At 37.1% G+C, this 24,676-nt stretch overlaps 1 protein-coding gene across 1 annotated transcript in view; it reads left to right on the top strand.

The window, feature by feature from the left end:
- Positions 1-18,870, top strand: part of Cntn3 (contactin 3) — a 401,246-nt gene extending 382,376 nt beyond the window's left edge. Inside the window, exons 20-23 of the mRNA XM_052174442.1 lie at positions 90-276; positions 11,653-11,765; positions 13,116-13,284; positions 16,813-18,870. Of these exons, the coding sequence (XP_052030402.1) occupies positions 90-276; positions 11,653-11,765; positions 13,116-13,284; positions 16,813-16,913 (570 nt within the window). The 3' untranslated portion in view covers positions 16,914-18,870. The remainder of the gene's footprint in view (positions 1-89; positions 277-11,652; positions 11,766-13,115; positions 13,285-16,812) is intronic.
- The last annotated feature ends 5,806 nt before the right edge of the window (positions 18,871-24,676 follow it).

The raw sequence follows: 24,676 nt of genomic DNA, 5'->3' as shown, positions 1-24,676 counted from the left end.
TAGCACCCCCATTAATGAAAATGACTGAAGTTTGGAAAGGGCTGTATTTGGTCCAGCTGTGTGCATGGCTTCTGTCTGCTGCCCACCAGGTGCGCTACTGGAACAATGGAGGAGAAGAAGAATCATCCAGCAAAGTGAAAGTGGCAGGAAATCAGACATCAGCTGTGCTCCGAGGCCTGAAGAGCAATCTGGCATATTACACGGCCGTCCGGGCTTACAACAGCGCAGGTGCTGGTCCCTTCAGTGCCACAGTTAACGCAACCACCAAGAAAACCCGTAAGTTCAATCTCATTCTTCCACTTTTTTGAATATGAAAAAACAAAGACTCTTCATTATCAGTGATGGCATCCTTGACCACCTGAATGGCTAAGTCAAGGCATTTAATCTCACTGAGCAATGAAATCCTGTTTCTACACTCTGGAAAGACTGAAGGCATCTACATTACTACCTTCACAATATCCCTCTCTAAGTAGACACCCACCCCCACGCGAACATAAATGTTCAAGGTGGCAAAATGTGCTTGTGGGAAGGTAATCCATTTAGTTGCTTTCTCACAGCACATTCACGCTAGTTTGAATGAACTGTTTGGTTACTGTCATTGTGATCATAGCTAACAGTGGCTGAGAAAATTCCATGTCCCAAATAATTAATGATCATTCCCCCTCTGATTTCAATTCTAAAGCAGAGGCAAGCACAGCACAAAGGGTTTAAGGGCTGTCAGCACGCTGGTAGATTTGTTAGTGGATACTGCTTTTCTTAATTTATTTTCTAAATTTAATTTTGCACATCTCTGTCCTTCACAAAGTTTACATAGAAAAGAAACAACTGTTGTTTTTGGTAGAGACATGAATGGATACATTCCATTTGTAGATTCCCTTGTCCAAATGTATTTGAAAGCCTACATTCATTGCCTAAACTGCTAAGAATGCCAGTAATACATAGATGAATATTATGGGCAAGCAATATTATAATACTGATAAATTAAAATATACATCTTACTACTTTAGATGTTAATTTATCCTTGCCATTTGATAGAGGAAATCTGTATGTTTACTTTTGCATTATTTATAAAAAGAAAAAGTGCGACTAGCAAATTATTAGCCTAACGAGCTCTACTGAGCAACAGTGTAGCAGCAGAGGCATTTATTACCTTCTGTAGCATTCATTTGTAAGCAATCCACTAATGTGAGGATTTAACATTATCCTTACCTAATTACTAGGGAAAGTGGAACCGAGACTCTTATGAATAACACATAGTTAGGCCAAGAATGTGCTACTTGAAAACACATAAAAGGAAAACGGTTTGTATTTACAACTTTTCAGTAAAGATATTTGGTTCTCTTGGTAATAACTGAGTATTACTAAAGCTTAAATATTCGCATTATTCACATTTTAAAAGCCAGCATCAGTAAAAAAAAAAAAATGCTGATTGCAAAAGTACACTCAAGCAAGTTTACCTGACTCTTTCTTCTGACTTATTAATCAATGTGATTTCTCACTAGGAAAAATTTAAAAACAACATAATGGGCTGGCAAGATTGCTCAGTTTGTAAAAGTACTTGCCTCTGGGCTTGATTGAAGACCTGAGTTTCATGGAACCCACACAATCACATGAAAGAATGAACTCTCTCAAGACAAGGGTCCTCTGACTTTCAAAATGTGATATGACCATTCGTATATGCAAACACACATACATACATACTTATATATAAACACATGTGCTCATACACTAATAACTGTAAAAATAATATAAAAGACAAAGATATCAGAGGCTTCGGTGATGAACTTTGTGAACTGGGGAGACGGAAGGAAAAGAGCAGCCATGTGTTAATACTACACAGTGAATGAAATAGAGTCTTAGAAAAATGAATCACACCCTTTTATAATGGAGCGCCAACATAGACAAATTTCCACATAACGATGATGATAATTACGGTTTTAACAGCTAACACTTAGTGAGCAATTTCTGCTCACAGTTCATAACACTGTTCGTGTACTGATTCCTAATTCTTATGGTAACATTGCCTTGGAAGCTATTTGTGTCTTCACTTTAGAAATGAGAAGACTGAGCTCCAAGAAGTTTAGATTCCCTCAAAGAGATGGCAGAGCAGGTGATAGGGCAATCATCCAGAAAGCCTAAAGCACTATTTTCTCCTTTCTTCCAACCACATACTCAGAATATCCACCTACCTTTCAACACCAGGGTTTATGGTGATTTTGCTCTGTGCTTGGGAACTGGGTAAGAAGCCCAGAGATAGTCAGAAATCCAGGGCTGGTACAACTGAAGTCTGATGGGAATTTCACCAAGTAAATAAAACCTCTCTCTAAAATGGTATTCTCCTGGTGCTGCAGTTCACCTATATCTGCACATTGTTTTATAAATGTTACTAACAATCGTTTTCTAAATTGAATAGGAAATTTCATAAGATCTTCAGTCATCTTAAAATCAGATATAAAGAACATCTATTCTTTTTAAAATTATGCTAGTGATTTTTAAAGCATGTACCAAAATAGGATAAGACGGCATCTTTCATAGCTATTTCTGATGTTGTTACTGGCAGCTTTGAATAATCATCATAAGCCTTAATGAGGTTTAGCTTCCAGTCCTAGTTAAGAACTTTGACAAGGCTCCCATAATCATATAACGAAATCGTCTTTATGTTGCAGGTATAAGAACTGAGATACCAGTTTTGAATCCTGATGTGGTCTCTGTTTTCTCCTCCAGTTCATGAACTTTACAGAAAGTCCTCTGCCCGAGGCACCCATTTCCCGTGGCCAGTCCATTCTGAGCACATGGCTGCTTCTCATTAAATGCTGACTGGATAGCTGGGTGGATAAATGAAAGCTAAAGAAGAAAGTCAGCTTGAACTACTGTTATTAATCAAATGTACTCCCTCTTGACTGCATGTTGTGAATTCAAAATACATGCTGCAGGCTTTAACAGTCTAGTTTAAAATTTGCAAGCTGTGTGTCCTTGTAATCATGGAATTCAGCGTGCAAAGATTTCCATCAGCGCTGCTGTAGGTGTTGTTTCTGATTGTCAAATAACAGAAGAATTCTCAAGCAAAGTACTGTAGCTTCCATTAAACACTTAATTTTTTATATCCAAATACTTGTGCTTTCTAAAAGCATTTTTGACTCAACAGTAATTAGCCTCTTCAGTAATCGAAGATGGGTTTCTGTCACTCAAAAACCAAAGAGAAGTAACTCTTATCATCATCATTTTAATGAGGCTAATGAGAAATTTTTTGTGGGTGGCTTGAAAATGATTGAAAGTGTTGATTTCTAAGGGGAAGCATATTGACAGTCTCATGTCCAGATTGTGTAAGAATGAATCCATAGGACACTGAGCAGCTTGTAGGATAAACCTCCAGTAGCAGTTCTGCTTGCAGTATGGATGGATTCAGGCTGAAACTATTGAAATGTCATCTAATAAGGTCTCAGACCGAGTCTTCCTTAAGCTGAGTTCTACTTCCTGTCCTTCATCTTGACACATCCATTATAACATTCCCATTTCAGCAAACAGCTAGTTGTTTCATTTCTTAGGTTCCAAATCACAGGCATCCTTGACTCTTTTATACTGGTGCATGTGTGTGTGTGTGTGTGTGTGTGTGTGTGTGTTTCTCCGTGTGTATTAATTTATTGTGTGGGAGTGTGTGCAAACCTACACATGCCACAGCTCAAGTATGGACATCAGAAGCACCTTGAGAAAGATGCTTCTTTTTCACACATTTTGAGTTCTGGGTATTATACTCAGGTTATCTGACAAGCATTTTACCATATACTATCTCCCCCCTCCTTATTTTGGCTCCTAGAACTGACTTGGAATAGACTTCTGAATTTATCAACAATCTACCACTTCTCATGGGTTTGGGAATAAGTCAGTAAGGAAAATGCTCAGTGAGTTAGCATGAGACTCTGAGACCCAGACCCTTGAACCCACACATAAGGCCAGAAATGCTAACTCCAGAAAGCTGGAATGTAGAGGTTAGAGCATCCCCAGAATCCCTCCACCTACCTTGCCTGGCTTCTCTCTCTCTCTCTCTCTCTCTCTCTCTCTCTCTCTCTCTCTCTCTCTCACACACACACACACACACACACACACACACACACACACACACACTGCATTCATATATTTTCAGGAGTAAGGAACAAACTCCTTCTGTCCATCCTGGGATTAGAAATGGTCCCTTACTGTTCAGTAGTGCTAGCTTCTCATAACCTAGTGTGGTCGCAAGGCCATCACTGTCCTACCCTTTCACTTCTCATCCATTGATGATAAATATCTAACCCCTAAAATGCCCCACCTAGGCTCGGAGACCCACCCACTACCTCCTGCTCCATTTTATTCACTTCTTACTATTTCCTCACCTTGTGCACTGCACATTCACACTGTGATATTTGTTATCCCCTATGTCTAGACAAATCTTCCTCTAAATATTCATGAGACATACTCCTTGTCTCTCTCAGATCTTCACACTTCACATGCTACCTGACTGCCATACTTAAATTTATATAACCCGTCATCTCCCAACAGTCATATATCTTTCCCTGCTCGATTCGTGTGCATACCCATGATCATCAGCACACATGCTCCATTCTTTATGTGTTTGTTTATTTTACTTTTAAATTTATATTTCATTCATTCCACATGTGTTTGTGAGCCCATAGTGTGTTAGTGTAAGTGTGAATACATGGAAAACATGTGGCTATCAAAAGATAACTTTTCGAATTTGGATCTTATCTTTCACCAGCAGCCTTGGCAGCAAGCACCTTGGCTCACTGAGACATTGTGCTAGCCCATAGATGTTATTTTACTGTTACTTCCCTTTAGCGAGTATACCAACTCCTTCAAGAATCTTTCCATTAATGTCTTATTAGTTCTTGAGTTCTGTCTTCATTTCAGTAGTCACAGTTAGACCCGGTAAATACTGGTTGACCTCTGCCACCATTCATAGTGACACCATTTTAGTCCACTAAATGGACTCTTTTCTAAGTAGCAATCTAGCAACTAGGCATTGTACTGTCTATTTTCGAATGGTCAAATTTGCAAGAAAGTAGAATCATCATTGTTTTCATGATCCCACTCAGAACTGTATGGACTTCTTACTGGCTCCTTAGGTGAAAGACAATGGGCTAACCAACTGTTAGAAAAAGCCATTTTTTCCCACCATGAAAACCATGGGCATGGCTGCATAGAACAAAGAAATTACTTTGATAGTTGTGGAAAAAATCCAGGGAAACCTCAGGGAGTGTTTGTTTTGTCTTAGTTTCATGGGCTGTAAAGTTGACTGTGCAAGGAGAATGGGCACATTTCATCCACAATCAGGGAGAAGAGAGCAGTGAATGCTGGTGTAGAGCTGGCTTTTCCTTCCTTTCATTTTTTCTGAATTCGGGACCCCAGCCCACAGAATGGTGGTGTTCAAATTCAGGGTGGTTTTCCATGTCAACTAAATCTCCTTGGAAATATTCCCATAGGCTCAAACATATGCATAATTAAAATTAATAAAATAGGCCAGGGAGCCAGGAGACTCCACAGCCTTCTGTGCATAACCCGCCAGGAGCGAGAGATCTCCCAGCAGTGCTTTCACCTTTGAGCTCAGAAGAGTAAGGACACAGGCTTACAGACCCACTGGAGGAACAAACTCCAACCAGAGACAAGAATACCAACTAGCACCGGATGGTGAAAGGCAAGCACAAGAACCCTACCCACAGAAACCAAGGCCACATGGCAACATCAGAACCCAGTTCTCCCATCACAGCAAGTCCCAGATACCCCAACACACAGAAAAGCAAGAGTTGGATTTAAAATCATATCCCATGATGCTGATAGAGGGCTTCAAGAAAGACTTAAATAACTCCCTTAAAGAAATACAGAAGAACATCTGTCAACAGGCAAAAGCCCTTAAAGAGGAAACACAAAAATCCCTTAAAGAAATACAGGAGATCATGGGTCAACAAGCAGAAGCCCTTGAAGAAACACAAAAATTCCTTAAAGAATTACAGCAAAACACAAACAATGAAGTGAAGAAACTGAACAAAACCATCCAGGATCTAAAAGTGGAAATAGAAACAATAAAGAAATCACAAAATGAGACATCTCTGGAGATAGAAAACCTTGGAAAGAATCCAGGAGTCATAGATGCAAGCATTAACAACAGTATACAAGAGATAGAAGAAAGAACCTCAGGTGCTCAAGATACCATCAAAAACATTGACTCAACAGTCAAAGAAAATGCAAAATGCATAAAGCTGGTAACTTAAAACATCCAGGAAATCCAGGACACAATGAGAAGACCAAACCTAAGGATTATAGGTATAGACGAGAGCAAGGATTTACATCTTATAGGCCCAGTAAATTGTAGAAGAAAACTTCCCTAACCTAGAAAAAGAGATGCCGTGAACATACAAGAAGCCTTCAGAACTCCAAACAGACTACACCAGAGCAGAAACTCCTCCCAGCATATAATAATCAAAACACCAAATTCACTAAACAAAGAAAGAATATTAAAAGCAGTAAGGGAAAAAGAGCAAGTAACTTATAAAGGAAGACCAATCAGAATTACACCAGACTTCTCACCAGAGAGGATGAAAGCTAGATGATCCTGAGCAGAACTCATACAGACCCTAAGAGAACACAAATGCCAGCCATGGCTACTATACCCAGCAAAACTCTCAATCATCATAGATGGAGAAACCAAGATATTCCATGATAAAACCAAATTTGCACAATATCTGTCTACAAATCCAGCCCTACAAAAGATAATTGATGGATAATGTCAACACAAGGAGGGAAACTACACCCTAGAAAAAGCAAAAAAGTAATCTTTCATCAAATGCAAAAGAAGATATCCACACAAACATAAATATAACATCAAATTAACAGGAAGCAACAATCACTATTCCTTAATATCTCTTAACAACAATGGACTCAATTCCCCAATAAAAAGACATAGACTAATTAAATATTTCTCATGTATATCCTCAATTTTATCAGAAAATGTATGTAACTCCCCTTTTAATTAATTTAGTAATTTCTTTTATGTCTACAATTTTATCTGCATTATTTTTCGTGATAATCTTCAACTTTAATGTCTTTCTATATACTTCCTCCATTTTATCAGAAATGTTTCCAATGTAAATCTTTGATTTTTTTCACCAATATTTCTAATTCTACCTTCAATTAATTTAGAAAGAGGTTTTACATCAACCATTTTTATGTAAAATTTTCCATGAAATAGTCAATTTTATAGTATTTGTCTATTTATTTCTTGAATTTTACCATAAATATTTTCCATGTAAATCTTCAATGTTATCTGAAAATGTTTATAATTCTACCTTCAATCAACTTAGAATTATCTTTATGCCTATCATTTTATCTATATAATTTCCATGGTAATCTTTAATTTTAACATGTTTTTCTATATATTTCTACAATTTTATCAGAAATGTTTTCCATGTAAATCTTCAAATTTATCAGAAAATGTTTATAATTCCACTTTTAATCAATTTAGGAATATTTTTATGCCTACCATTATTATATCTATATAAAATTTTCCATGATAATCTTCAATTCTAACATGTTTTCTACATTTTCTATAATTTTATCAGAAATATTTTCTACGTAAATCTTCAATTCTATCATAAAATATTTTTATCCCATATTTCAATTAATTTAGCAATGTTTTACATGTCTACCACTTTACTCCTTAATTTTCCATGAAATTGTCAATTTTAACGTGTTTATCTGAAATATTTTCCATGTAAATTTTTAATTTTATCATAAAGTGTTTTTACTTCACTTTTCAATAAATAAAAATTTAAAAATAAATAAATCATTATTTATTATATATACGTATTATATTTATTAAGTATATATATACTTAATAAAATAAATCATTAACAGAACAGATTTTTTATTGTATGGTCTGTTTCTAACAGTGCTTGGGACAATATGTATCTCAGTATTGAATAGAAAGTGACTATGTGTTATTTCCTTTTCTCAGAATCTCACTTGTTTAGCCAGCCTAATTCAAAATGGTGATGGTCTTCTCAATTAGTGTCTTAGTGCAAAATGTACTTTTCAAATACTGGTTCTAGCATTTACTTGCAAGGATATCCTCTTTTTATCACTAGGTGGTCAAGAAAAAAAGAGTAGAAAAACATACTGATTTCTGTATAACTGACCACAGCAGTCATGCACTCTTAAAATTCCATATTTCCAAAGGAAATTCTAATGTCTTTATCATCACTATGTAAATATCACCCTTAAAAACTGCAGGCAATAATGCCCACTACATCAACAGCCTCTATAATATATCATACCATTGAAATACACTCATTATACAACTTTGCAGAGAGAAATCATGGAGTAAAAATAAGAGCCGGTTACCATCCCTTAACTCAAAAACATCATCATACCAGCTCTTCAGATGTACCTCCCAGATATTTATCTTATGGATGTTTTCTCTTTGGCTTTCTATTTCATTACCTATAAATCATATAGGCAGATGAGACGTTTGGCTTAATTGTCAATTGACAAAATTTAGAATCACCTTGGGAAAGAGTGTTGTCATTGGAATGTCTAGATCAGGTTGGCTTGTGGGAAACTCAGAAGTCAGCAGGATGTCTTGACTATGTTAACTGATCTGCCCTGAAGCAAGTGGTACCATTTCCTGGTATTTGGGGCGTGAACTGTACAAGAGCACAGAAAGCTAGCCGAGTGAGTAGGAAGCATGTGTGTTTCCATTTCTCTCTGCTGTGGATGGGATAGAACTTGTTGCTACAATGATCTGCCTTAACTTCCTCACAATAATCATCTGTGACCTGAGAGTGTGAAATAAGATAAATCTTCTGCACCTTGTTGCTATTTTGACAAGGGGTTTGATCACAGCACCAAGAATAAAACCAGACCACCATAAATGTATAGTATCTCACCTTGATAATAGGCAGCCATTTTTGAAACTGTTTTCCCATTGAAAAAAGTGTCTTCTGCTCTGGAAAAAAGTGTCTTATACCTTTACCTAGGTATAGACATGCCACTGTCAGTAGCTCTTTGCAGACAGACATCTATAGGAAAAAATAAAATCTCTAATAAAGCAAATGTTGAAAAGTTAGAAAACCAAACACAGCATCATGACCAGTGATTTTAAATCCAAATCTTGTTTTACTGGTGTGATGGGGTATCCAGGACATGTTGGTAGAGGAGAATTGGGTTCAGATGTTGCCATATTGCCTTGATTTCTGTTAGTGACGTTCCTGTGTTTGCCTTTTGCCATCTAGCTCTCACTGGTGTTAGTTTGTCTTGTCAGTGCTGGACTCACCAGTGCAAGCTGCCCCTTCCCAGTTGGCCTCTGGTGCACAGCTTACCTCCTGCACTGCTTGTAGACAGGGTGCTGCTGCCCAGGCTGTTCAGATCCCAAAGCAGGCACCCGAAGGCTCCCGCTGGGGCCCGCTGGATTCACTGGCGCACACTGACTTCTCCCAGCTGGCCGCCCGGAAGCCCAGCTAGCCACTTGCAGGACTTGGAGATGTGGTGCTGCCGCCCAGGCTGATCTGGATCCGGAAGCAGAGAGAGTAGAGCTGAGGGCTTCCGCACATTCTGTGTTGCCTAACTAGTCAAAGGTGGTTACTAAGCACTGATTTGTAAGCTTGGGCCTAAAAGAGTGGTTGTCTGGTTAAGAATTTCCGAGACAGTTGTGTTGTTAACAGTGGTAGAAAGAGAGCCGACGTGCCATTTCTAATATTTTAAAAATTAAAAGGGAGCCATTAGTTCTATTCTAAATCACATACAAAATTTGACTAGCATATAAATCTGACTCTTGTATCATTGCTTGAAATAATGCTAAACATTATATTTGTTTTTTTCTTTATTTTAGCATTCAAATTATAAAAAAGTAAAAATAGGGATTGGAGAGATGTTTCAGTAGTTAGGACCTGTTGCTCTTCCACAGAATGTAAGTTCTCTTTCCAGCCCCTGCAAGGGCTTCTGTGATTTACAGTACCCTATAAATTCAGTTCCAGGGAATCTGGTGCCTTCTTCCGGCTTCTGTGGGTGTCTGTACACAGGCACTATATGCGTGCACACAGTCAAAATTGAAAACATATAGACATAAACATATGCATAAGTAATATGTATATTTTTTAAAAAATAAAGAAAATGAGTAAGTAAGCAAACAGTGAAAAGAACTGAATGAGGGAGAGTACTCAGACATGGGAGGGAAAAAAGAAACCTTTTATTTTCATGACATCTGGATAGAGTGAGTAGAACTCACTGAGTAATATTTCAACCCTAAGTAGCTACCGTTGATTATGTTATGGCAGCCCTGCAGCTCAGTCTTAGCTGACTTAATCTCATTGTTAATATCCAGTCAGAAACCACTTAAAACTACATGGAATCATGTTAGTAAGGACACACACACACACACACACACAAACCAAAAACAAAAGAATGTGCAACCAATACCATCGTGTTTGGGGTTATTCATCCCATAATACATCTGAGAGCTCTTCCATCTGTAAATCTAGCGGTATTTCCCTTATGGCATGAGTTAATGATGATCAGAAATTTCTCTGGAAATACAGTCTTCCTTTTTCCATTACAAATACAGTTGTTGAAATCACAGGTTATGTTTCAATGTACAAGGATAAACTGTTTCAATGCTGTTTTAGGCAATTGTTATGCTGTTGACAAATGAGTAATATTTTTGTCGTTTTGTGATTGAATAGAAACTGAGCTTTTGTGTCCCTTGTGTTCGCCAGTAAACAAATGGAACCTGTCACTTTTCACTACATCCTATGCACCACAGACATAAACACCACACAACAGACACCCCTACACCTAACCTAAATAATTTTCCTATCTCATGTTCTTGTAAAGGAAGTAACTGTAAATTCAAGTCTATAAAATCCACAGTTTCATTAATTCTCTGATGCAGTTCTCATTAACTTTTTTAGCCCTTTGCATTATTTTTCTCAAAAACTGATTTAAATTTAGAAAATGAAGACTTTAAAATATCGACTCTCTGCTGTGATTTTTCATGGTTATAGCTATTACTTCATGAGAATGAATCTATGTAATCCTGATTTTTTATTGCCTCTCATTTTGCCCATCTCATCATATGAGGAGACTGGCTTAAAAATCATCCACACTTCATTTCCTGTGACTTTAATCTGCTCATTTGGCAATTTCTCTCAACTTCTAGTAGGTGTCAAAACAAGTCCCATGGCTGTCCGGCTTGACTCATCAACATGCGCCCTCTAGTGGTAGAAAAATGAACTGACTTATGTTTTCAACATTTTCTAGGTATGGGTATGGTATGGGCATGGTATGGTATGGTATGGTATGGTATGGTATGGTATGGTATGGTATGGTATAGTATGGTATGGCATCATAAGGTATCCTACCATATGGTATCCTGTGGTATAATGAAGCCAATTTTTCTCTAAATTTAAACGTGGTAGCCTTTCCTTAAAATGTTTAAGGAAACATTTAAAGTGCCTCTTTGGTTTTGTCTCTTTCGGTCTCTGCACCATGGATTATCAAGGAGAGTCCTTTTCTTCCATAAGCCTCTGAGAATATTTACTTGTCTGCTCTGTCTGAAATACAACTTTGTGCCCAAATCAGTTTTAATCTCTCCTTTTGCATTTCAAGCTCCCAGTCAGCCACCAGGAAATGTCGTTTGGAATGCTACAGACACTAAGGTGCTGCTTAACTGGGACCAAGTGACAGCCATGGAAAATGAATCAGAAGTAACAGGCTACAAGGTCAGTTGTGGCTCAGACGTCACATTTCCTACCTGTGCAAACATGCTCTGAGGAAAGCTAAGTGGAAAGTTTATTTATAAAATAGTGCTCATATGGTTTCTTAATCTCTGATTATGTAATAGTTTTTACATAACTATTAATCTTTTCCTAAAGTGATCATTTTCTGAAAATATCTGATTTGTTAAATATAGTTATGTGACATAATTTTGCTTCATAAGGAACTCAAGCATGATGGTCATAACATTTATTATTTAGTTTCAATGCTCACCAGATTCTATTTTCAAAACAGCTGTAATGATTGCCCATGATTACTTGCCTTCTACAACCAAAGATACATTCCTAATGGCTCTGTCTGTTATGCTGCACCCATTGGGGGTGAGCAGAGACAGAAAGAATGACTGCCTACTTCTATCCTTAGCAACCTGAGTAGATCCCTAAACTTTTAGGGATTTGGGCACAAGGAAGCTATATTTACAACTTCAAAGAACTTCAGTTCTATCCAATCTCTGAATCAATGTTGGGTTAGTAATGATGCATTAATAGACTTAAGCTTTAGAGTTAAAGAAAGACAGGTGCCCAGAATGGAGTTAAGATGGACTCTAAAGCATGAATGTGGATTACATTAAGAATACTCACAGAAATAAAACACATCCTAAATGCAGCTACCATTTTCTCAAAGGATGTTCAAGTTTATTGGTTTTTATAATAATCATATAAGATATTATTGCCCCTTGAAATTACTGTAGTCACAATGTTGCTAAGAAGCAAGCTTAAATGAGATTGTCAGGAATTTCATGAGAGGCAACTAATGGAATCACAACTGGTAAAATAAGTCTATCTCACTACAATTCTGGGAACTAGGGGCTATTTGCTTTATATAAAGATAACAGTTTTGTTTATAATGCTTAGGAAATGACTTTTGAAAGGAATGAGGCTCTTCCCAAGTTTTTATACATTCCTCATTAATCCTGGTTCATTGTTACTTTATACAAAATATCTATAAGAAACAGAATGTTAGCTTTATGTGGACACACTTTACAACAAATATAAATGGCTCAAAATTTTTGCTTCAAGCATGGGGAGAGGCTTCAATCAGACTCTGTAACAATTAGCTCCTTCTCATTTCACATATTCTATAATCTTCCTGTGTTTTTAATCTACCCCACTCATCAATGCCTAACCTGATATTTTTCCATGGAAAAAGTATGGTATTCACCCAACCTCCTCAGTTTTGAGAACCTGATAGTTCCAGAATGTTTATTCATGTGTAAGACCTAACATGGAGTCTTTATATTATAGGGATGTGAAAGACATAGAACCCATAAAAGTGGGTTTATTTATGTCTTCTAGGTTTTCTATAGGTCTAGCAATCAGAATAATGTACAAGTGCTGAACACAAATAAAACTTCAGCTGAACTGTTGCTGCCTATTAAAGAAGACTACATTATTGAAGTCAAGGCCACCACAGATGGAGGAGATGGCACCAGTAGTGAGCAGATCAGGATTCCAAGAATAACAGGTAAGGTGGTTGAACTCATTCTCCCCTTAACTTTCATCACTGTGGTTGAACCCTATAATAAATCAGTGATTGGTGTGCTGCCCATCCATTTTCCTCAGCATGCATTTGGTATGCATGGGGCATGTACTGTAATGAAAGAAAGAACACCTTAGAATGGTGCAAAACATGGGAGAAGAAAAGTCAGGAAACATCATTCAACACTATTTACCAAAATTTATTGTTTAAACTCTTTCTTTTGAGTTTTGCCTTATTTGCCTTGAAATTATCTGCGCAAGCAAAATTGATTTTTTCAGGTTTTTTTATTTTTATATTCTATGTTTACATTCCAAATGATTTTCCCTTTCCCAGTTTCCCCCTCCCCATAAGTTCCCTAAGCCCTCTTCCCTCCACCCATTCTCCCATTAACCCCCTCCTACTTTTCTGCCAAATTTCTAAACACTTCTCAAGGGTGACATTGAGCCATATACAGGTTTTCATACTTTTAATATTTCCAGGTACAAAGGTTCAAGCCAACAATCTCTAGACTCAAGATTTCCAACCAGGAAAATTCTGAGTTCCAGATCAACCTAAGCTACAAAATTAGTTCAAGGATATCCTGAGTTATATAGTGAAATTCTGTCTGCTTCCAATTGTTCATCCATTTCTAATCACAGGCAAAATATAAATTCCTTCGATAGAAAAATTCAAATTTCCAAGATCATAATCTACTTACAATTACTGGACAAAGAAACAGGTTTTAAAATATCTATTTTTAATTTCACAGGTGCTTCACACAAACTTTTCCTCTTAAAAAATCCCAAGAAATGTATTTGACTATGGAAATTTCAATTTCTGAATAAAGGGAAACAGAATCTTACATGCATGTTTCCTCAGTGATGAGGCAAAATAAATTTTATCCTTATTTTGAAACCCTGTGAGTTCTCCAGCATTAATTGCAGTACTATGAAGGCCATCCTGTCTTACTGTACACTGTGCTTCCCAGTGACACAAATAAAATGCGCTCTTCATTCCACGTTTTGATATTCACCTTGCCCATAGTACTGGGCAATCAAGACTGCAACCACAGCCTTTAATATTGAAAATAAAGTGACTGGCATTAGCAAATGAAAAGAGGAAAATTTGGCAATTCAGGAAAATTTTATTCTCTGTGAAAATATTTTGACTAAAGAACACAATCTATCCTAAGAAAATGGCCAATAATTATTTCATCACTTAACTCTGTAAAGGCCATTTCAGACTGCAATATCCTGAAAGTCTGTGCAATTCAATAGAGCAAGAGAGAATATGTCTATTCTGAGTATTTTAAGGGTTTTTTTTAAGCTATTAAAAATTGTCCACACATGAGCTCTTGTGTGCTTACATGAGTGCAATTGCCGCCACATGCCAAAAGAGGGCATCCTTCCAACCAGCTGCAGGTGGAATCAGAGGCAGTTGTGAGAGCAACCTATCAGGGTTGCTGTGAACTGAACTTACTCTCCAAGAGCAGTGTTCTTAATCTTTGAACCATCTCATCATTTCAACCCTGAAGTAAGGAACACATGTTCCTTATTATCTAATAATGTGAGGGCTACAGTTTAAATGGCAATATAGAGAGTTGGACTAGTAACAGGACTAAGTACTATGCTTCTTTAGAGATAAGTGGGAAGTGTTTTAGTTTGGTGATAATACTTCCCTTTTATTGCTTTCTTCCATATATATATATATATGTGTGTGTGTGTGTGTACATATACATATATACGTGTGTATATATATATTTAATTATTTATTCAAGGATAACTACCTAAACCATGCCTTGTTAGTGATCTTGTGTAGTCAGGTGACTATACAGGGTTGTTTTTGAAAATGAAGTTTCTATTGATTTCATTACAATGATAATAATTCATATTATGCATAAAATGTATCTGTATGCAGATAAGCAACATTTCTAAACCTTTATCCCATGAATCTTTTTTAATTAAACCATCAAATTATCTCACCAGTTGTTTGTAATTAAGTCTAATCATTTTTACAATAATGAAGTTGTTTTCCAAATTTAACTAAAGTTAAAGTATATGAAATGAAAAGACTGAAGTCATTTACTAACCCTTGGATATATCAGTAGCTTCTGTGTATTCAGCAGCCAGTGATTATAGGTTAGGCTTGTGCTGTGATTTAACTTTGATAGAACAGGCTTTAGTTTCATTCTTGTGTGTCTTAGTTGATTCAAACTACATTGTCTGTGTATGTTGTATTGTTTTGTTTTGGTTTTTTGTTTGTTTTTGTTTTTTGGTGCTTTTTGGTTTTGGTTTTGGTTTGGTTTGGTTTGGTTTTTGGCTTTCTTTTGGAGGGATTAGGTTATGAGACAGGGTTTCTAGTGTAACCCTGGATGTCCTGAGACTTACTTTGTAGACCAGCATGTCCTGCCTCTGCCTCCTGGATCCTGGGATCAATGGGATATGCCACCAGCATCACCCAGATCAGACTACTTTTATAAAAGTCATTATCTAGTTGTTTTATAACTACAGGAATTTATTCTACATGATTTCAAAAAATCCATGCATGGTGAAGGTGCCTACAGAATCATATATGTTTTTAGAACATTTCAGATCCAAATTTTACCAAAGAAACTTGATTACCTGTTTCATTCTTGGTGTTATCAACAAAAGAATTTAGAAATGGACTCAATAGTTTGCTTGAACACAGTTTTATTCACGTTTAGGAAAAAAACAGGGCAGGCAAACTGTAAATCTGGCAGCTGCCTGGGGGAGGAAAATGGAGACTAGGAAGAGGAAAAACTCATGCTTTTTGCAATGGAGGCTAACAAGCAGCTTTAATAAGATAAAAGAATATAATAGGATAGAATAGAATAGAATTAATAGATGGGGAGCCTTATAGAAAGAATGTGTCCAGAGGGTATGGGAATTGCTTAGGCTTTTGGCCAATAAAAAAAAAATAAAAATAAAAATAAAAATAAAAGTTAAAAAATTAGGACTCAAAAGCGAGGAGGTCACATGGCTGTGCTCCATGGAGTGCTCCATGCTCCCACAGGCTGTGCTTCATGCTGCTTCTTGGAAGGCAGTGTCTTCACTAAGGGGCTTCTGGGAAGGCAAAGTCCATCATCTCACTCAGGGGATAATTATTCCTCCCTTAGCTGGGCTTCAGAAGATTCAGAAGAGTGGCCAGACTCCTGGCTAGGTAATTAGATGGCCCAGGTATCAGGATAGAATTTATAATCCATTCTTTTGACCTGGAGAAAGTACTTGCCCTGTGGCCTTGGCTTTTTCACATGCTAATTTAAGTGTGGGGAGTGTTCAAAGCCGATGCTTAAAATTCTTCTGTTACCTGGAAAGCAGAGGCTGGGGTACAAAGCCTTAATGACCTGCAAGGCCTTTGCTTCTGCTGCTGCTGCTGCTACTACTACTAGTACTTCTAGAATATCATTACAACTGAAGACAGGATTTCAGCATAATTTTAGAGGGAACAGAAACATTCAATCTCCGGGGTTCTGATTACAGCCCTTGCTAATGAGCCCTTTATCATCCTTGGCAGGTATGGATGCAAGAGGATCCACGTCAGCCATTTCTAACATCCACCCTGTGTCAGGTTACATATCTGTCCTACTGTTCTTTATTGTAAATGCTTTGTGGTAATAGGGCCTTTTTTATTATTTACTGGAAAGTTAATTGGTTAACCCCAAAAAAAGTGCTTTCTGAAACAGTGATTATGCATGTTTTTTTCAGCTATGTGTTTTTAAATTTCTACTTCATTATAGGTAAAATATGAATCTAATAAAAACAGTAAATCCTTTTAGAGGAATCTGAGATGCCTTAATATTTGCTTGGTAAACCAAAGGAACTTGCAAATTACATACTACAAACTTTTGATAGAAATATTCTTATATTATAAGTTTAAACACTTGCCTATGTGTGAGGCACATACACAGGATACATTAAAAACACAGCACACACATGATATATAGAAACACATAGAACATACACAGTGCACACAGCACACAAAAATTCACAAGCACACACACACACACACACACACACACACACAGATTTTCTATACTAAAAAAAATCTCCTTATTTATTCCGAATGTTCCTTTCCCATTATTACAACATTGCCTATCATATTTAAATTGCTGATTTGAATTCCTCAGAGGAAAATGCTCATACACAGTTATTCTGGCAGGGAGAGGCCAGGAAGGGAGTATTGTTAGAAAATGTTCCTCTGTGCTTGGGGAAGTGACATTTGCTTCATTGTTCTCATGTATGGCTATGAGATTTTCTTTGTCACTTTATCCTTTCATCTTTCACTTATTTATTCTATAAAATGAGGTGACAATATTTCTTCTATCAGCCTTTACTGCAAGAATGTGTTGCTAAAAACAAAGAAAGTAATACGAAAGCATGGATTCCTCCCACATGCAGTGTCCCTTTGCAGAATCTTCTGTGAACCTCCTAAGGTGACACAAACCAGGCATGTCTTTGAAGCTCCCTGGCATCACATACTTTCCTTAGGATGTATGTACCTGCCTTCTTCAAAGATGGAAATTTAACCTGAGTGAAGATTGTAACATTGTTTCTTTTTGTTGGTATTTACAAAGTAAAAGATGGAACATGGAAATTAATAAATGTTATCCTTCCTCAAAAATTAAAGTGAAATTACATGGGAAAGAGAATTAGGACTCATTCTCTTCCCATGTAAAAATAAGCTTTCGGTCTTTGTCAAACACTAGTAGAGAAAATAAGGAAAAAAACTGTATCTTAACCCGAATATTAAACAAAATGCATATAATTCTTCATTCCTAATTTCTGATTCCATTAAGGGGCCTTCTCTCTATTTGAATGGCAGAGATGGTGTTTTAATGAAATTCCTCTCTCTATCTCACTGAGTCAGGAAGGCTTTTCCATTCCCAACTTAATTTGTAAAAGAAGTTGGTGATGTTGCTGACTTTGATTTGGATGACTTAAGTCTGTGAATATGTGTTTTTCAAAGGACTGTGGAAGATATGACTTTGCAGTAATATGTAAAAGGTATATGAAAATTAGAAGACTGAGTGCTAGACATTCAAAATCAATTTTTTACCACTTACCTACCAATTTCACATTTTGCTGGAATTTTTTCATATTGTGAAACGAAGCAAAATTTGAAACCAATGGTATTAGCTCTCAAGAAACATTAACATTAGCCGAATTCTGATACCATTTCAGTATGCCACCTTTCCTTCAGAGATTCCATTTAAGACAAGGTCACCATGTAAAAAGGAGAATGATTTTTTTTTAGTTTTTCTGTAGGGTCTGTATATATTGTACATATCAAGAAGAAATCTGAATGACTAGTTGATTTCATATGACCATTGTTATTTCCAGTCAAAATGTGAGGAAACTCTTTCTCTAATCCCTGTGCTTTATGGTACATATAACAGAACTATGCCTTTTTTTATTTCCTGATGACTCCCTAGAATTTGTTCCTAAGATTTTCTTTTGCAAGAAGGCTGTTCTCTTGTTTTCTGTTATTTCTACTAATATTATCTCCATGAGATGTAGATACTGTTTCATATTGAAAAGTCTAAATTTTACTCTTTAAATTCCTGTGTGTGTATCCTATGGTTATCTGTATGTATGATTTTCTATTATTCTAATAAAATTTATAACAATTAAACTGTTCTGCGCTGTTCATTGTGGTTTGGCGGGGGGACACATCTGCAGAGGAAGGGGGGCATGCCAGGAGAGCAGCACTGTTCCTACCAATCCTTAAATTTTCAACCTATATTTGACTTTTACATCTTTTAGAGGAATATTTTAATATTTTTGTTTATGCTCTAGTAAGTCACTAAAACCTGTAATTTGATACAATGTCTTCCACATTCAGCATAATTCCTATGTGCCCCAAAGGGGTTGACAGATAAAAACAAAACAAAAAAAAGCCTAATAGACTTAGGATGCTTAATTTCTTCCTGCTTGATTTTTGTCATCAGGAGAAACTCACAAATTTTTGACATAAGGAGTTTTTGGTTTTTTCAGTTTTTTTTTTTTTTTTGAAACAGTGTCAATGTATCACATTCTACATAGATTTTCTCTTTGAATCAGAGATAGACTTTGAAATGATCACTGTGCATTCTAATATCTGTACATTCTAAATATCTGTAAACTAACTAATGATTCATTTTTTAATTTGTAAACAATTTCAAAAGTAAATGCTAGTGAAATGGAAATCAGAACAAAAATATCCCAGTCATCTTCTCATATTAGACATGGAGTTTACAGAAGAATTAAAGGGAAAACTCTATAGGGCTCTCTCTCTCTCTCTCTCTCTCTCTCTCTCTCTCTCTCTCTCTCCTTCTCTCTCTCCCTCATTCTGGATCTGTGTGTGTGTGTGTGTGTGTGTGTGTGTGTGTGTGTGCACTGTGTGTGTTTCCTGGTTGTCTGTATGGTATGTGGGATGGAGGGGGGTTGAAATTTCAGCCCAGGTGAGATGGTTGTATTAGTATCTTCTAATAAAGCACATAACCTGGGAGTGTGCAGATAGAGATCATACATAAAGCAGTCCTAATTCCTGGTGCTGGTAGAATGGAAGAATGAGGGACCAGCTTTGCATGATACCTCTGCCAATGTAAGGGCACCCTCACTAACTTCTGCTCAGGGTCTCTTGCTCCAGTTCCAAAGCTTCAGATCCCCTTTCTGAGGAATTCAAGTATGATAGAATTCCCATCACTGAGGTTTTTCTTTGACAACTACTGAGCCCCTTGGTGCAGAATGTCCTGTTTGATGATCTGAAGCTGTTGACACTCCCCACTTTTGAGAAAGGATGTTAGTGAGGTAAATGGTGTGTGTAACTATTATAGAGTCCTACTGTTATCATCCCCTCAGGTAGGAAAGAAACCCTGGAGTACAGAAGACTTCCTTCAGAAGGTAATTTTATGTCTCTCTTAATTTCATTGTATAAGGACAATGTGTATGATTCTGAGATCTTTAGAAGAGACGTTACTCAGGAATTCAGTTAGTTTAAGCAGATGTGTAACACTGTTAAAATTCAAAGTTCCTCATTTACTCTCCCTGACATACTAAGTTAACTAAGCCTTATATCATCTCCTTAGTCAGTTTCTATGGAGCCCATTTCACAGATGATGAACAGTTAGCATCTTGTACAAGGTCATCCTGGGACAGGCACACTAAAGTTTGACTCGGGATAGTTCAACTTCAGGCCTTGAACATTAAGTGGGGTGAAAATCTTTGTCTCTCTTAACTTTAGATATGCCAGGCTGGAAGGTTCAGAGCAGCTTGGGTTTGACTTCAGAGTGGACTTTGTGCCTCCTTTATTGAGTGCATGATCGGGGAGCCTAAAAATTCTCAATTAACTTTCATAATACTTTTTTTAAAAAAACTTTTGAAGATAACACAAGTTGATTTTCAATCATCTCTGTCACATTCAGTGCAAACCAACCAGCCTAACTCAGTAGGATGAAACAAATGTGAAGGGAGGAGAATGCTACAGATTCCTCTGTTCCAATTAAAATCTCTCCTGCTGGTTCACATTCACACAATGCCAGCTTTTCTTTTTTATTTAAAATTAATCTTAATTGGGTTCATTTTTTTTCTAAAGCATTTTACCCTTTTTAAAAATGAGAAAAGATGCATGGGTATTCAGTGTAATTTGGATATACTTCAGTAAATATTGGAAGTAAAAACAACCCACAACAGTAATTATGAAATCAGCAATTAGTAAACTCTGCCATTCTCTTGAAAGAAAATATGTAAACAGATTGGACTGTGGTGCATTTCAATCATTGGGCAATTTTTGTTTTTTATTTAGGCATATACCCCAATTTCACCTGCCTTGCTTTACATGCAGGCAATAATTACCTCCTGGACTTCACAGAGAATCCATACACTGATAAGAAAATAAACTTGTAAAGGATGAACTCTTTTCCATACTTACAAGCGTTTATTCTCATTTTGTGGAGTCCTACTTTACCCTTTGAAATTCTCTTAACTCCTTGTGATTCCACCTTGATCATCAATACTGTGAGGAAGAGAGGGAATCAGGCCCTACGTAATTGGATATTACCTGAGGAAACAAAAAAGGCAGCAACAAATGATAAGGCTGGCAAATGAGCACATTTACTCTGGCCTCAGTAGACATTGACAGGCACAAAGCTCTGTTAATGTACCTCTGTGCCTGGCTAATGAGGAAGTGAAATGTCCCTGTCCGGGGAATTCCTGCTTGAGCATTTGAAAGTTTCCAACATCCTCATAGGGAAGGCTTTTGCCAGGTTGAGGTTTAAAGATGACAGAGAATCTCCATTGGGATGTTCATCTCTGTAGCACACCATCCTCACATGGGACTCCTCTTTCCACATTCATTACCAGCTTGACGAAATAGCCAGCAGGTCTCAAATTTCTACTTTCTCTCTCTTATTTACTTCCTTAATTCCCCGCTTACATTGATTGTCCTTGCTGATGATAAGTTATCAGTTTGCCATTAGGAAAATAGGAGTTGTTGTACAATGCATAGGAAACAGTTCAAAGTGGCAGACATATATTAAAAAGTTAACAGATCTGGGAAGAAAGTAGACCCAGAGACTAGGAACATTCTACACAGAATCTATCTAAAATCCAAACCACATCCCTAAAAATCTATCTGGCCCTTGGTAAATAGGTTAATGTTTCCAAATATCTAAATATCACACACACACACACACACACACACACACACACATGTACCTATAGGATGTGATTGCAGGAGCCTTTTTATAAGACTATGGCTCATGGTTTCTCAAGAACACTGTCTAGCAAATTAATAATCTTCATTGTTCTATTATTAAGCTTTACAATCTAGATCATTCTTTAAGTGTCAGCTAGTAGATACACACCAGAACAAAATGGATCAAGGATTATGTGGCATTGACTACTCTGTGTCAGGTGATTCTCCGCACTTTGGTAAAAGTGATAGAAAAAGACCCCCTGTAATGAAGCAGAGAGAGAAAGCAAGGGAAACTCCGAGAGAGCAAAGGATCCCTGGAGTAAATGCTAGAGTGGTTATAGGCACTGAGACCTTCCTAAAGGAGCTCCTGGAACCTTGCTGGGCACACAGACAAACTTAGTCACTTACAGCAGCACCCACATACCCATGAAGTTGTCACAGATGGAGGCTAGAGCAATTCTTCACAAGACACCATTCAGAAAGCTATGAAATCAGAGACTGAATGCTTCACTTGTCTTTTGAGAGGATTTAGTGCTTCTCTATAAAGTTAGCATATAACTCAATATGTTTCTCAGCAATTGTAGTAATGGAGTTGGAGCAAGAACCACTTGACCTGGCAGAGCTGGCCTATGCTTCTGAAGACTTCTAGTTAGGAACTTGAAAAGTCTCAGGCACAGAGTAACATTCATATTATGGACTCAGGATAAGCATGCTGAGCCAGCCAGATTTCTACTCCAGAAGTCATGTGGGAAGTATAAGCCCCAGACCTCTCTTGAGAAGAATGTACTGTTTGTTTTCTTACCTAAGACAAATCTCTTCACAGTTCCAAGTCCGCTATCAATGAATGATAAAGTACATCTTGCTGGGACTTAAGTTTCAGAGGGGGCTCCATTGGCAGTTTCTAAATGAAATAAAATCATCTCCCCTCTGAATTTAAACACATTTATTTGTCTTTCAGCCACTTCTGCCTAGGCTTTTTCAGTAGCAAATGCAGTCAATCTTGTCTTGAAGGCATGATAAAAGGCACAAAAAGAGCCTGGGGACAAAAAAATAGTTGCCTAATTGCACTTATTGGGAAATACTAGTTTCACAATAATGACATATATCTTAAAAAGGAAGAAAGTAATTTCTATGGTTCAAGCTTTGTACCTTCTGAAGAAAGGAAGAAAAAACATAGACTAGCAGGAAAGAAGAGTGGAAAAGACAAGATCATGGAGATGAATATGATTAAAGTATATGTGTGTACAAATATATAAATAATAAATGTACATAAGTATGAATATATTAATATGAATGTACAAATGCACACAGATACATACAGACACACGCAGAGACATGCATACATACATATCCTTTTCTATACTCAATATAGAGGGAAATTGTGAAATAATGAAGACAAAGAAAGCATAGGTGGTGTACAGGCTACTCTTATGTCAACGTAACACACAAATTAGAGTTATCTGAAAGGTAGGAGCTTGGTTAAAATGCCTGCATACAACCCAGTTGTAAGGCATTCTTTAATTAGTGATTCATGAGAGATGGCCCAGCCCATCATTGGTGGTGCCAACCCTAGGGTGATGATCCTAGGTTCTATAAGAATGCAGACTGATCAAGACATGGGAAGCAAGCCATGGCCTGTGCATCAGCTCCTGCCTTGGATGAGTTTCTATCCTGACTTCCTTTGGTAATAATAACTTTCTAAGCAACAGGTTGGTGGGAAGGAAAGTCAGGCAGAGCTTCAAGCTTAGCAATCCACTCTGGGTAGTTACATACACATTACATTTTCCAAGTGATGATGGAGGACATTTTGAAATCATTAAGATTGTGATCTTTAGTGTGAACCAGCCAGTCAACTGCCATTCAAGGCGTAGCGATCACAAAGTAACTAACTGAACTTCTCTGAATTTCCCTTCTCTATGCCTTCATTTGTTCCTTTTTTGTTTGTTTTTTGCACTGTAAATTTCTTTGATTGTTTGGAACTTCAACCCACTGATTAAATAATTTAAGAACCTGGGAGACACAGGTGATGTCTAGCATTAAATGTAGTTTTCAAAGCCTACTTTTGCTATTTTTAAATTTTATTTTTAATACAACAGGAAGCTTCTGTGTATTCAAAAGGCACTACATGGTATATCGCATAATGTTGGTTGAGAATTAAACATGTGTATCTTCTCAAGCATTTCGGATGGCCTTGTGGCAGGAATGCTTTAGAAATTCCCTGTTCCACCATCTTACAATCCCACCATCTGTAAAGGAGTGTTCCTCTGGTGGGATTGTAAGATGGTGGAACAGGGAATTTCTAAAGCATTCCTTTCCCCAGTATGCAATAAGGACACATGCTCCACTATGTTCATAGCAGCCCTATTTTTAGTAGCCAAAAGCTGGAAAGAACCCAGGTGTCCCTCAACGGAGGAATGGATACAAAAAATGTGGTATATTTACACAATGGAGTACTATTCAGCCATTAGAAACAATAAATTCATGAAATTCTTAGACAAATGGATGGAGCTGGAGAACATCATCCTAAGTGAGGTAACCCAGTCTCAAAAGATCAATCACGGTATGCACTCACTGATAAGTGGATATTAGCCTAGAAACTTAGAATACCCAAGACATAATCCACATATTAAATTATGTCCAAAAAGAACGGAGGAGTGGCCCCTGGTTCTGGAAAGACTCAGTGCAACAGTATAGGGGAATACCA

The sequence above is a fragment of the Apodemus sylvaticus genome, chromosome 2 (assembly GCF_947179515.1).
Source record: "Apodemus sylvaticus chromosome 2, mApoSyl1.1, whole genome shotgun sequence".
NCBI lineage: Eukaryota > Metazoa > Chordata > Mammalia > Rodentia > Muridae > Apodemus > Apodemus sylvaticus.
The sequence above is the reverse complement of the archived record's forward strand: the minus strand, read 5'-3'. Positions and strand labels throughout refer to the sequence as shown.